We start from the raw sequence: 15,116 nt of genomic DNA, 5'->3' as shown, positions 1-15,116 counted from the left end.
TCTATGTAAACTTTACATAGAATACATTGTAAAGGTTTGTAGTAGCATTCTAGATTTTACAACCATTGCTAAGTCATTTTTATTGAAATATAATATAGACTGGATGGACACCTGTATAACAATCTCGGTATATGTGCCGTGTTACAGTTCAAATAAATAGACTGCATGTAAAGGTGTTTTAGATTTATTTATTGGCCACCATGTCACATTTTCCACATCAATCTGGATATGATGGAATGCTTTAAGTATCCTCCACTGCTGTACAGATGTCTGTACAGATGTATTACCTCACTCTACTCATGCAACATCATACACAAATTTTGTCACCTGACAAGGAAAATTAGCCATTCAAAGCCCTCAAACACACACACGCGCACACACACAAACGTAGTGTATAAGTAGAGCGAAGTGAATACAGAGGGTACAGTATGAGAAAGGTGGTGGTGCTGTGCAACTGCCCTTTCCGCCCCTATCAGATTAACAAATGCTTGCCGGGGACCAACAACTAATGGAGCACATCTGTCGGCTTTAGTAACCACAAAGAATCTCCAAAGAGGCATGAACACAGTGCGACTTTTCAAAACTGGCTCCCAAATGAAAAACATCCACGGCCTGAGTGCGTGTCCAAGTGCCAACTCTGCCCCAGCAAGGCCAACTGGCTACAACTGGGCACAATGGTCAAACATTAAAAAAATAACCCTAAATTAAAAAACAAAACTCAATAGTTAAAGCAATTAAATAAAACTTGTTTTTCCACCTCCGCCCCAAAGTTAGCATTTGTTCCTTTTAGAAAATGGTCAGTAGTCCCCATGCAAATTGAGGAGTTATATTTTGGGGGGGATGACATGGATGAAAGAAAGTAGACTCCGCCACCACTTACAAGGATGTTCAGATATTGGTTTTAGCTACATATGAGAAGGGGGGGTGCTACACTGACGAATTATTTTAGTGAAAAATAACAGGTAATTAATTTGTCCCCTGAGAGATCAATCCTTACAAAAGCTATCATACTAAACCCTTGGAACAAAATGGACTCCTGATAAATGCTGAGGTGTACATTCTTGGGGGAGCAGGAATTGTTTTTAACATTTTGTGAAATGGATCCCAATGCCAGTTTTCCACACATCAATAAAAGGGGGGGGGGGGGGGGGGGGGCAAAATTTGGCATGGCGTTCTACAGAGGTATTAGCATCATGAAGGTGGTGTGTTCCGTGTGCCCCTCCCCCATGTAGAACAAAACCTGTCTGGAAAGAGAAATCGTGAAGACCTATACAGACTGGCCAAGCTGTGGGCCGGCTGGTGGACTGGCAGACAAGAAACAATGGTCGCCGAAGAGGGACAGTCTATTAGAATGAGTGAAAGTAGTGTAGGTGAGTGCTACGTGGGGGCGGAGCGGTACTTTCTTCCAGCAACTTTTTACAGCTCAATGTGTCTGTTGTCCTCGCCGTCAGAGTCCTCACCCTCGTCCACATCATCCGAATCCTGGAAAGCAGTCGACAAACATTTTACAAACGAGCCAAAGAAAATTAATGCTTTATGGAAGCAAAAGGTTGGTAGATCAGTCCAAAAACCTAGTCTAGAGCTACAAGAAATGACTTGTGAAGCGATTCATAGACTCGTCTGAGGACAGCGGAGTGGAATAGAGTCGTTAAAGTCTGGCTGGGGTACGGCACGTGTGCCACTGTGGGCGCAGGTCTCCATGGGCAAGGCCTCGTAAACTGTTCTAACAGCTGTTGAGGATATTTGTGGATAGTGGTTGGGGTGCACCAGAATTAGACTTCTGAGAAGGAGGCGTGCTTTAAAAAAAAATTGAGGTACAAGCAAAAATTCATCTTATTCAAAAAGGACTTGTAGTGCACATTAACACCTTTGGTCAGATTTATTTAAATGCTTTAAGCACTTTCATTTTAAATGCCAATATTTCAGTTCAGATTTCTCAACATGTGCAATTTTCTTCAGGTATGGTAGGTTAGCTGAAGACTAAATTGTGAAATGTGAATGATTGTTCACCGTCTGCCCAAAGTCAGTTGGAATGGCTCCAGTACACCCATGAGCCGAGTGAGGATATTTGATTCGCGATGGCCCAGCCAGTTGGAAGGCACAAAAGTGGGTCAGTTCTGATGTTACAACCTAAAATCCCAATTTGTCCCTTCAATTCTTTTGGGGTTGCACCTAAAATGAATCCAAAAACCCTAACCCTAATTTGCAAAGCTATACCATTGCAAATCTGTACCAAAGTATAATAAACTACTTCGAGAATGTACCGAAAGGGGGGCGGACTCCATTTGCAAGACACTCTGTATTCAGTGAACGACTTTGCAGCACTTTTGCCACAAGACTTTTTGACTGACAATCGCACCTCAATGTCGTCGCCCTCATCATCATCGTCGTCGTCGTCATCATCATCATCTCCAGCGGGGGCACCTCCCTCCTGACCACCGCTCTCCAGGAACTTGATGAAACCTTCGAGTGTTCTCTCCCCGTTGTAGTCAATCACCTGTTCAAATAACGGCAATTCTCAAAACATGTGAAAACTACAAATGAGTCTCAATACAGCTTTAATTATTTGACTTAAATTAGGATACAGTAATTTCATTCCTTGGTGCTAAACTGAGGGAAGAAATGCAGTAAGGTCATGCAGGCCGTCTCATAAGCAGTAATGTGATGACCTAAACCAACAAAAAGGTGGCTCACGTTTCTACAAAGTTAGCGATGCGAAATCAAAAGGCACTAATGACTTGTTGGAATGTAATGAACCACCGACATCAATAGCTGCAAAAGCAACCGCACCACATTCCAGTGAGTGTGATGAAAGTCACTTAATAGTTTCAAGTACGAGTGAAAGACCTTGCGTTCTTCTCCCACAGGGAAGAATTTCAGAGTAGGGAAACTGTGGACTTTGACGGACTCGATCTCATTGGCTGTTGAATCCATCTTGGCCACAATGATGTCGGCACTGTCCTTGTACTTCTCTCCCAGCTTTTCCCAGATGGGATTCAGCTGCTTGCAGTGGCCACACCAAGGGGCATCTGTAACAACAAAACATTGATGAAATCATGGGTATTTCTAAGTGGCTTTCAACAACAACCTCGTAACACGCTAATTTAGACAAATGCCACGTGCAACCAGAGATATACAGAACCAATTTCCATTGTGCGACTAAACAACACCTCATCACCTGTTGAGAGACGATCAGTAGCCAAACGACAACAGATTAGGACTACACCCAAAATAGCACACATTTGGATGGGAATGGCTGACAAATACTCCAGCAGTTATTTTTACGTGGATCTTGTCAGCATCAGTGTCTGGTAACAATTCAGACCGCAGGAGCGGCCATCAGACTGTATGCGTGGGGGTATGGCCATCTACTCTTAGATACTATGAAAAAGGCTTCGCAGGGATCGCGAGAAAGGGTCAGAATTTATGACGGACAAAATTACCCCTCATGACAAAAAAAAAAAAAAATCTTACAGAATTCAACAAAGACGTTCTTCTTGGGATCGAAGGCGACGTCCTCAAAGTTCTTGCCAACCAGAACCTTGACAGGGGTTTTGTCCCAATCTTCGGGGATATCTTGGCTCATCAGGTGAGGCTGTAGGGAGAAGAGCGTACCACAGTCACTCCCATGTACTATATCCTCTCAGTAAATTGATTTTTCTGTCAAAGATCAGAGCTTGTCCTGGCTCAGCCATCAGACTAGTGTTACCAGCCTGTGCTCTTATTTAAAAGGGTGCTAGAATTCTGTCCACTTCGTTTGTCATAAACAGCTAGTCATTGTTTAACTATTCAAGATTAAATGAGTATGAAAATCGGCGTTGCCAGTTATGTTACCTTCAGTTTTCCTTCGGTAAATCGTGTGCAGAATTCAACAATGCCTTCTGCGGTGATGGCGTTGCTCTCGGGCTTGTACTTTGTCATCTCATCTTCCAGGGTGATAAGGCGGATGGCTGGGCACTCCTCCTTCTTCAGACCAAAGAACTCCAGGATGCGCTGGTTGTCATCCAGACTGCTGTCGATGAAAATGAACAGGATCTGGACAGGGGGGAATTGGACATAGTAACCAAACTTGGCTGGATGAGGGACATGAGAATGTTGGCAGTTTTCTTACCTGCCCTTTAAATGACTCTGCGGCTTTCTTAAACTGGTCCATCTTCTCCTGGAAGTCTGAGGCTGCTTTTGGCAGAAACATGAGAATGTGGGACTTGATCTCACCCCCAAAGATTTTAGGAGCAGTCTGTGGATGATAAGATACTAATCAGATCACTGACTTTGGACAGAAGATCGTCGACATTCAAGACCGCATGAATTACCTGCTCAGTGAATTCAATGACGAGAGGCAGCTGGTTGGCTTTGACAAAAGACAGGATGGTGTCTTTGGTAAGGTCACCATCAAAGGTGTTGCGTCCTTCATCAAACTTAAAAACAGAACAGATAGAAGTAGTCAGTATATGAAAATCACCCAAGGGCCTGGTGTTCCCATCGCAACACCAAGAAAAGATTTACCAGACACACCTTCCGAATCCCCGGCTTTTCCGGGATAAGAGAGGGCCACAAGGGTAAACTAAATTTTATTGTGCGTTAAGAATAGCTTCGGTCAAATTGGGCAAGCAGCTCTTACGGGCACACGAGAGCAAAGGGGCAGTTAACTGATGCCTTGCTGGCAGTGATTGAAATTTAAGACCCTGTTGTGATAAGCAGCTGGGGACTTTCACTTGCCTAACAGTCACGCTTGTTTAGCTGCCTGCAAAGCACCCACGTGAGAGCAATGTTTTTCATTAGGCTCGGGTCTTCACGTGACCACATGGCCGTCAACAGCAAGGATTGACTTCCACTGACGGTTGAGAGCTAAACACCAGGAGCTGCTTATGCTGAGCTCTCATTACTAATGATTCACCACCAATGTATTTTATCTAAGGTCTTAACAGAAATAGAGAATCTTTGGATAAATGCAGCCACTTTTGTGGATTTCCTCTTCAAAATCTCTTACACGAGTGGCTACCATCTCATTTTAATCTAACATCTTCGATGTCAAATACAAGAATTGCATTTCTCTATATTGTCATGACACTGCGCAAATTGTACAAGGCCAGTTCTGTTGAAGATCTTGCCAAGTCCAGCGCGAGTAGCACTGATGATAGTTATACTGTGCAAAACTGCAAAGACTCCAGCAGTAATCGCAGGTAAATTTACTGGGGAAAAAAATTGACCTTCAAATATAAAGTGCCTAACCTGTTGTGCCAGTTGGAAAATGTTAATTGGGCACAGACCTGTAAAAGCTCAAGTGACTTTTGAATACATATGAACCATGACCGTAAAATGTGCCAACTTGTTGTAAATGGAATGGCAACGAATGGCGGTGGAAATCTAACAATTACACAGCAAGTGAGACATCTATTATCCAAACTGCTTCTCGGGAGTGTCGCGGGTGTGTTGGAGCCTAGCCCAGCTGTCTTCGGCCAGGAGGCGGGGTACACCCTGAATTGGTTGCCAGCCAGCCAATTGTAAGACACACCTCCAGACAACTGTTCACACTCCCAGTCACACCTTAGTTCAATTTAGAACACCCAATTAAGCTACCAAGTTGTTTTTTGAATGTGGGAGGAAACCGGAGTCACAACAAAACAAAACCTACATGCAAACGCAACACAGAAAGGACAAACCCCAGATTTGAACCAACAACCTTTGGACTGTGAGGTGGGCATGATAGCTTGTCAACAACCATAACGATAGATTTTCTTCACCACCTTGTACTGTGGAAACATTTATAAAGGTGTATTTTTAAAATGGACTTTACACTCACCTTCTTGAAGAGAACAACACCATCTTGGGAGACCTCAAACTTGGTGAAAACAGCATCATCTGAGGTTATACCAAAGGGAATGTCTTCTACTGCTTCCGCTGCTTTTTTGAAGGCCACGGTACCAGAAGACTCCAAATTCTTCGAAGAGAGGCCAAAAAGATATTCAAATAACTTGGACTTGAGTTCAAAGTCTCACATCTTGCATTGCATGCATGCTTTCTGTGAAATAACTCAGTTGAGCGTATGCGGACTACACTTAAAATATTCTCTCACCTTGAAGAATCCAATCACCACAACTTCATGGTCAGCTATCAGCGCCTGTGCAGCCGTGACATCAGCCAAGGTGGTGACAGCGGGGCCTGTGCGCTTCTTTAGCCAATTGATAAAGTCATCTGCTTGCCTTCCAGCTGAAACAAGAAAACCCAAATAGGTTAACAAAATAACAATGCAACAGCCTTTTATAAAGCATGCATGTGATTTGAGTAAAAGTAAACTTGTCTAACTAGAGTAAATGTTAAAATTGTGATGAGAAAATGACTGAAAATATACTGGAGTAAAAGTACCACAAGGAAAAGTGGCCAAGGTAAAGGTAAATCAAGGTAAAGATTAAAAATATGCTTGAATACAGCAATAAATTGTACTCAGTGACGTCATAAGGCTGTAATTTGCAAAGGCAAAGTAGGGTAACCGGGTTTAAAATATATATAAAAATAAAAATGCCCACTATATTTTCCCAACATTCATTCTTACTCAAATTATACTGCCCATTGGTGCTTTGACTTGAATATTTCCTGAGCGCCTGTGAAAGCATTCCCTCTCTGAACAAACATTGTCCCAGAAAGAGGTCAGGGCGTCTGGTGATACTTTTGAAACGCGTTTCCAGAAGTTGGTTACAAGTCATGACGAGTGGTTTTATAAAAACCAACTCCTCTCCTGTGTCAAATGGAACAGAGCCCAGGCCACAGAGTAGACGTGACCGACTGCACATCTCACCAAAGTCTGACGCGACTCCGTATTTTACTGCTACCTTGAGCCAAGCAGTCTCAAATGACGTCTTGCAGTTGCCTCCCTTAGTTGAAGCAAAGAAAGATACACAGGGCAATGCCTGGCCCAATTCCTAAACGTTTTGCAGTCGGGCTGTCACGTGAATGCGTTAATTCGATTAATGAAATATGCTATATTTAATAACACAATTGATTGAGAGCGTCAAGCGCAAACATTTTAAATTTGGCCCATTTATTAGCTACCCGTAGTCTGCATTGGCATGACTCCCATCCACCTATGTTACACAGCTCCTTCCACATTGTCTCATTTAGATCTGTACCCCCCTCCTTAAACATGCGCTCTGTGCTTGTCAGCCCACTGACTTTGGTAATGCTTCGTCACGAATAGGTATGTTATTAGTACTTTTCATTATTGTTTGCCATCGTGGTGGTAGATATCACTCAGAGTGAAGTCAGAGGCATACGAGGCAACAAGTCATCGATAGACCCGCCTATTTTAGCTGTGGTGCAAATTTAACAAAATGTGTTCATAAATCCTTTGCTTTCTGAAATAAATTTAATGGCAGAAGAAACTCATCGCTGGCGTTGACCTCCTATGTCACAAATTTGGGAACTTTTACATTTTTTTTTTTAAACAAATCTATACCATTAGTCTACATGTGGGGATTTTTTTTCTTACAAATTATTAACCGATCGAGAGTGCTGAAAATGGCTGGCCAGATGACGCAATGTTAATGACTGAATGGAAATGTCATTTTTGGGGTTTCCTGAAAAGTGATGATTTGGGAGGTTTGACAGCAATGTATTTTTTCCACCTCTTTTTGCTTTGATGGGAGGGTCTCAATTTGGGGCACAGCATTTAATTGGTAAGACGTGAGCCTGTGAACCCTTTCTACACTGTTATTAAGCACTCAATTAAATTTTACTTGGAAAAAAAGAAAGAAAAAAGACAGCTACTGCAGATGATACAACAAAAAGTTAAGGATTTTTCAGAATTGAGTGGTCATCGGCCCTGTATCCCACAAGAATTATTCAGCCCAACACCAGTGGTTTGTTGTCCCGTATTGTATAACTCAATTGTGTTATGTCTTATCAAGTTTGACTGCATGACTCAAAGGGTCAAAGCTCATGAGCACAGAGGAGACTAATGCAGGAGTTTACCCGAGTACTCTTTGGGGGATTCCTTGTCTCCTCCCTTGAAGAACTTGATGGTGGGGTATCCACGGACACCAAACTCCTGGGCCAGTTCAGTCTCTTCAGTTGCGTCAACCTTAGCCAGGCGAATCTCTGAACCCTCTGCCTTCAGCATGCCAGCGGCCTTGCCATACTCTGGAGCCAGGGCCTTGCAGTGACCACACCAAGGGGCATCTGAAGAATGTAAAACAGCATGAAATTAGCAAGTAGTGGTTGGAATGGAGCATGAACAATTACAGCTACAAAAATTTCATAATAGACACTGTTCAGATCCACACAAGCATGAAACAGGAGGATGTCAAAAAAATGTAGCCATTTGTTTGGTAAACTACTATTGATACTTCCTATTTTTTTTCTTCAAGAACTTATTTTATAATCATTTTAATTACTGTATCTTTGTAGTTTGACATTTGCAAACTCAACAATACTGTGAAGCGTGAACATATGTTTTACTTGCTAGGAGACGGGACAAAAAACCCTCACCGTTAGCTGTTTGTGCTCAGGTTAAAGTAATACATTAGCGCCATCTTGTGGTGTCATAATTGAACGTTGAAATGAAGCTCAAGTTAACCGATATATTGAGTATGTAATTTATACAAAGATACCATTGTGTGGCATTGATAAACTTATTCGGAGAAGAGCATCAATTTCTTATATTTTCCCCATTTGCAACAATGTTCAGTCCTCACCCGCCACAAGTAGCCTGGGCTGCTTGAGAAACACTCCAATAAACGATGGCATGGTGACACTGAGTCTTGAGGCTCCACAATGACATCTTTACATACTTCAGTCCATTATTTATTATGTTTTCATTATTTTCCTTTGCACTGTCTACCAATACTGATGACTATTTCCAGCTGCATCGAAACGCGTGCCACAAAGTGATATTCTTTCAAACCCCCAAGACCCACACCATAATTATGTGCACCGATTCATAATACTCTAGTTAATTGTAAAATAAATTATGTGAAATGTTCAATAGTGTTTACAACTGCCCGATGTTTAATCTTTAAAAGCGTTTAGAAATGTAATTTTCATTTCATCAATTGTGTCTACAATAGTATTTCTTTAATAATAATTATGTCAAATGTTGAATAGTGTTTACAACTGCCCGATGTTTAATATTAAAAAGCGTTGAGAAATGTAATTTTCATTTCATCAATTGTGTCTACAATAGTATTTCTTTAATAACTTGAATTATTAAAAACTGAATTTTAAGTTCTTCACCGTTGCTTATGGTGATTTAGGTTTTGGATTTTTGTATCGTTTCAGTGCACTTTTAAAGACACTGACAGAGTATGAAAAATAATCTATTTATGACACATCAGAGAAATGCCAGCATTGCATCACATTGCAATCGTTATTTACCGTGTAACCGCGAAAATACGTTCATGATGGACTTTGTGTTAAGTACACGTCGACTAAGCGCCACATCTCCACTGAGATCCCGCCCATCTGAGATCTACGTGAGCAAACAAAGCTCCATCCTTCCCATCCTCAACCAACGACACGGGGAGTCACGTAGTTAGGTAGCGGGTCAACTATTTGACTCTTGTTGGAACACTACAAAGTGACTCCTTCAACTAGCAAGTACCAGGGTAAAAATTAAATTTATATTCGAAATCGTGATAACACACTAGTGTGGAAAGTGAAGTAATCTGACGATTCTCGGCGTGTACGGGAGCTTTAGAGTAACGACACTGGGCATCGCGAATCCGGCCACAAAGTCCTGATATTTGACCAACAATGAACTGGGAAGTAGATGCGTGTGAGGACGCTAATGGTTAAGGGTCCAACGAGCCACTTGCAGGACAACCTGTCGAACGTGACAAAAGTTTACAGCTAATTACGACTGGCTAGTTTGCTAGCACGCTAACTGCCAAAACGACGAGTGTGACGAAGCAATCCAATATTAACGTGCGCGATTTTGGTAGTTTGTCATACTTACAGAATTCTACCAGAATGTCTGGGTGAGCTGCGAGAGCCTCGTCGAAGTTACTCTTCTTGAGGACCAGAACATCGTCTTCTTCAGCGATCTCAGCCCTACTGGCTACAGCTAACGTGCACAGGACGAAAAACTTGAGCATTTTTACCTAAGGGAGTGTTCTTCCGCTGAAAACAAAATTGGGCGGACTAATTTTAAATGAAAAGTTGAGTCTTTCAATTTGCTTGTCAGTTCTTGCTCAGGATTGGGCTTAGTAGCTTGGTATTTTGTGTCTACCGCGCTACTAACGTGGCAGTGCAAGCAGAAATCAGAAGGGAGGTCTGTAGTGCGCATGCGTATTTATCAAGCCCTAAGCAGCTCGTGTTGAATTGTGACTGGACCACAGCTGTCCGCACCTGGAAGTGAAAGCCACGCTCTCGTTAAACTGTAGAGGGTACGTCTCAATTCATTACGTAACCCCTTCTGCAATCCAAGTCTTGCTCCGCTCTTTAGCACGAACGCACCAGGATAAGCGCTTGAACAAATAAGGAATTAAGTACGTCAATGAGATGTACCCACTGTGGTACGAATTTAAGACGTCAGTAAAATCGCATCTCTTGCACGCGTTTAAGTCTATTTTTAATCAATATTATACATTTGTATAATATGATCCTGATCTGCACGAAGAACAAAGCTACTTTGCATTTATTTTGCTAACAAATTTAAATATAATAGTACCTCTTTTCATAAATGCACTATTCATTATTATAGGCACGGAGGAGGGGGTACATAGGACCACGCATTTCCTAACTAGATGTATGACAAAAATGCTTTAAATATGGGCAAAATATATGCACACGAGCCAAATAATATATTTCAGTCTTGATCAATGTAGGAACTGATGAATGAGAAACCGTGTGCAACAACAAAATTTTATAAATGCTTCACAAGAATGAAATTTTGATTTCATTGAGGCACTGTCATGCAAATCAAGAACCATTGTAAGCGTAATTAAGAGATGTCTGCCATCTAGTGGTCATTGTGATATTACAACTACAGCCGACCTCTGCATATTCGCCATATTCAGATTTTTATTTTCTTTAAAATTCCTGTTCCCCCAGGATTTTTTCCCCACATTTACCCCGATTTTTGTGAAAAATGCACTGTATTGAGTGTTTGTCAACGTTTCTTTTTGTAAAAAAAAAAAAAAAAAGGTTCCCCTCCCTTTCTTTTGTGGAGGGGTGACTTCAAATTAAAACTACAAGGGGCCAATTGCCCATTCTTGACTGATAGTGACCAAAAGATGCCATCTCTCAAGGGCCCACTCCACTTGCCAATGGTCTTCAATTTACAATAAGAACAAAGGAATTTACCCTGCTGTTTCAATACTTTTGGACGGGACTGTATATATTTCTAACGTTAGATATTACATATTATATTGCAATGACATCTTTTTAACAAGCTCTAGGTAGGTACCGCTAAACACCTATGTAACAAATTTTTGTAATGTCACATGTTCATGTGTGCGTGGTGCCTCCTTGATTTTGGATGGTTTAGTTTCTTAAGTAAAAATGTGCGTCCTCAAGAAATGATCGTACACAGACATAAAGAACAAGTTTTTTAGTACCTAAGCATATTTTTTGTTGAGTCAAAGCACAATTAAGCACTGAAGCACAATTGCCTAAGTCAAAAATGTCTTAAGCAATTTGCCAACAATAAGAATTTTTTTTTTTTACTACCCCCATATTTACATTTTGTTTAAGGACAACTACAACAATATTCTACAAGTCAGTATGTTCTATATTTGCATGAATTATTTGAAATGTCGTGGGACAGAAAATGTCCTTCAATTTTGGAATGATATATTTTGTTTAAAGGAACTATAGTCATGTAAACAAGTCGTGCAATCAGATTCAATTGATCCTTTAAGTGTATGTTTGTTTTTTCCATGAATTAATAAAAGCCGAGTTAAAGAGAAGTATATTTTAAAAACACATTTAAAAATGTATATACATACCATTTATGTAATTCATGCAGTTTGTGTCTAATACTATTCAACAATTGTTGGCTGTTGTGTTTATCCACATGTTGCATCATCAGAACTTGCCCTGTCGAATAGTAGTATTTAAAAGCTACTAAATGCTGAGCACAGTGAATATTCAAAACTTCACAGTGAAGTTTTGAATAAATGTACACGTAACCTGAGAAATAGCTCATCTGCTTCAGTCAGTGCCAACATCCTGAATCGTTGTGAAGTTGTTGAAACTGTTATCACATGAGGAAACTGTCAGGGAAATCAACATCTGTGCACAGAAAACTCAATAGTGCAAAAATAACACCATGTTTAACATGTCGGCTAAACAAACACAGCAGTAAATGAAGATTGTTGATTTGACAGGGTGGGGACAAAATAAGCAGGAACTGGTCCAACTGGATTCCCCTTTCATTAGAAATGTTCTTACTAATCACAAGAGTACTTGATTTTCACTAACCGTGACACGCGCAATATTCAATGTCACACAATAGTCACTGTAAAGAGAACTGTACTGAACTGTGAGCAATACAGGTACGTTGCTTACAGTGTTTAATGTCAAGGCTGTCACCTAGTAAGCTGTATTTCCAATGCATATCTCCTTTTTGGAGAGTATTTATTGAGGACTGCATAAAACACAGCTCGTGACCATAGGTGAGGGTATAATTGTTTGACCAGTAAAAAAAAAAAAAAACCTGACTGCTCCTCTCAAATCAGAGATTTGACTACCCTCATGTGCCAATCAAGAAGGACCATCCCCGATGCACATGCAATGTTGTACAGGCGTGTCAACTGGGACAGCTGTACAACATTTATAGCCTTTAGGACAGTGGTTCTTAACCTGGGTTGGAGCGAACCCTAGGGGTTCGGTGAATCGGTCTCAGGAGTTCGGCAGAGCCTCCACTGAGGAGGTCCGAACAAACCTAATTTATTGTGTAAATTCTGATTTGCCAGTATGTAATTTGTTGTGAGTTTATGCATTGTGTTGATTTTGTTATTTGAACAAGGGGATGTTTATGCAGGGCTTATTTTGTGCACCAGTAAAAAACATCGATGTCTTGAATTTCAAAAAAATAATTTTATTTTTCACTAAAGAGGGGTTCGGTGAATGCACATATGAAACTGGTGGGGTTCGGTACCTCCAACAAGGTTAAGAACCACTGCTTTGGGAACTCTAGGAACTGTTTAACCACCTCATTGACTTCAATGCCAGAGGTAGAAGAGCCCACCTCATAGTCCCCAGATTCTGCTTCCTCAAAGGAAGGCATGTTGCACTGCACCCCCTCCTGAGATGCTGGATGGCGGACCAGAATTTCCTTGAATCATAGAGTGCAGTTAATTACTTATTTCTCATCTTTAGTTCTTTTTTTTCTTTTTAATGCTTTTAAATGTTGTATTTTTAATAGTATCAATAAAGAACAATGAGTTAACTTGCACTATGTAAATTAAATGGCGTGGCTTTGCCTAGTGAATTGACAGCAGCTATTTAGCTCAGAAAGTACAATTATTTGAGGGAAAAGGACATGGATTTTAAAAAGCACACACACACACGCGCACACACACACACAGAGCATCTGAATTGCTGTTTTGACCATCCCAATGACGTTACATCATTAAAGTTTAATGGGATTTTAACAAGTACGTTGGCAGAGTGTGTTGAGCGAGGCAGACCACGTTGAGTGCCCGCTGCAGTTGCCATGCCAACGCTAGCAGTACTGGCTCATGTTAGCCTTGAAGTAATGAAGACATTCATGGAATACGGATTCAATGGGACATTCATTTGCATTAAATATGAACATGACGCAAGCTTACAATCTATATACTGGTTCATCAAATTGCTGGTTGCATGTTGGAAAAAGACAGATTTTGAGTTGGTCCTTAAAGATGTGACGTATACATCTATTAGTTTTTAAAAAAAAAATACTATTAAAAAAAAATTCAATGCCTTGCCCTTGTATTTTCCAATTTTGGGTACTCTAAGGGTACTGAGCAAATTGGAGGCTTACGTGGAAAAATTGAAAAACCTGTGGCATAGCCACACCAAAATCACAACAGATGCGTATTAACTCAAGTGTCTCATTAAAGCTTGTACTTTTTCAAGTACACTCCACTAAGATAACATACTGCACACGTGCATCATTTTATTGTTAGGCAAGCAGGACAATCTGTGAACACGTGCCCATGTTCACTTGCTGCCAAAAAATGGGACTTTAGTATTCACCAGAGTACACGTTTGTGGGCACTGTTGTACACAATTTGAGCAGGCAGGGTAAGGACAGGTAACTAAATTTATCAGACATTCATGGAAATTAATTAGAAATTGAGCCAACTACAAAATGAGCTGAGGAAGTTGTAAGGTAGATTGATTTGCATAAGTTGCCTAAACATTTGATCACTTTTTCAACAGCACATTTTTTAAAATTTGATTTCCAAGTCAAAATGATGTCAAAATTCAAACCGGTGGTTGAAAACATAAATAAAGTTGAATCTTTCCTCTTTCATCTATAACCGCTTTAAACAATAAGGCACATGGAAGAATAGCTGTTATGTTTGTATTATTGCCAATGTTTTGTGATGTGCTTTGTTGTATTATTTAATGTTACATGTTGTATAACGTGTTGTGTTGCGAACAGCTGACAGCTGTTGCGAAAGCGCTATTGTATTGTATAAAAGGTATTAAAGGACTCCAAAGGACAAATTAAGAACAATAGTGCTTTACCAGATAAAATACAATATATTAGCCTGATTCTGTAAATCACTGTATGTAGTGTTCTTTTACCGCTAGATGACGCTGCAGGCAGCACACAATGAGGAAAGGTTTAGAATTAAAGGCCTTTTACTGATACAGTGAATCAATATAACAGTAAAAAATATAATAATTCAAAAAGCTTTAGTTTGAAAACTGGAATAAAGAGTACAATAGATTCATGAACGAGGCACCGAACGTACTAAGTAGTTCTTTTACCACCCCCACATTTTTTAATTGGAAAAAGAAAAAATAATATCAAGGCGATTTATTTGCTTCTCTTACAATGGTTGGCGTAATACATAACATTTAATAAGGGGGATCCCTTAGAAACAGGAAAAATTCAAATCTATGGAAAAATCTAAAAGAGAAAACAAAACAGAAAAACAGCGAATTCACCAATCCGCGGGTTC

The 15,116-nt window shown here is 40.4% G+C and overlaps 1 protein-coding gene across 1 annotated transcript; it reads right to left on the bottom strand.

Annotated features, from left to right (window-relative positions):
* Positions 1-168: 168 nt before the first annotated feature.
* p4hb (prolyl 4-hydroxylase, beta polypeptide) lies at positions 169-10,274 on the bottom strand. Its single transcript, XM_088373734.1, has 11 exons — positions 9,950-10,274; positions 7,969-8,175; positions 6,077-6,210; positions 5,804-5,941; positions 4,314-4,418; positions 4,112-4,237; positions 3,835-4,035; positions 3,475-3,595; positions 2,848-3,029; positions 2,360-2,497; positions 169-1,482 (listed from the first exon to the last, which is right to left on the bottom strand). The coding sequence occupies exons 1-11, from the start codon at positions 10,086-10,088 to the stop codon at positions 1,417-1,419; spliced, it is 1,557 nt and encodes a 518-aa protein (XP_088229860.1). The 5' UTR covers positions 10,089-10,274; the 3' UTR covers positions 169-1,416.
* Between the last annotated feature and the right edge of the window lie 4,842 nt (positions 10,275-15,116).

Source organism: Syngnathus floridae, chromosome 4 (genome assembly GCF_059516105.1).
Source record: "Syngnathus floridae isolate MCC-2025c chromosome 4, RoL_Sflo_1.0, whole genome shotgun sequence".
NCBI classification, from domain to species: Eukaryota; Metazoa; Chordata; class Actinopteri; order Syngnathiformes; family Syngnathidae; genus Syngnathus; species Syngnathus floridae.
Note: the sequence above shows the minus strand (reverse complement) of the source record. Positions and strands in the feature narration are given on the sequence as shown.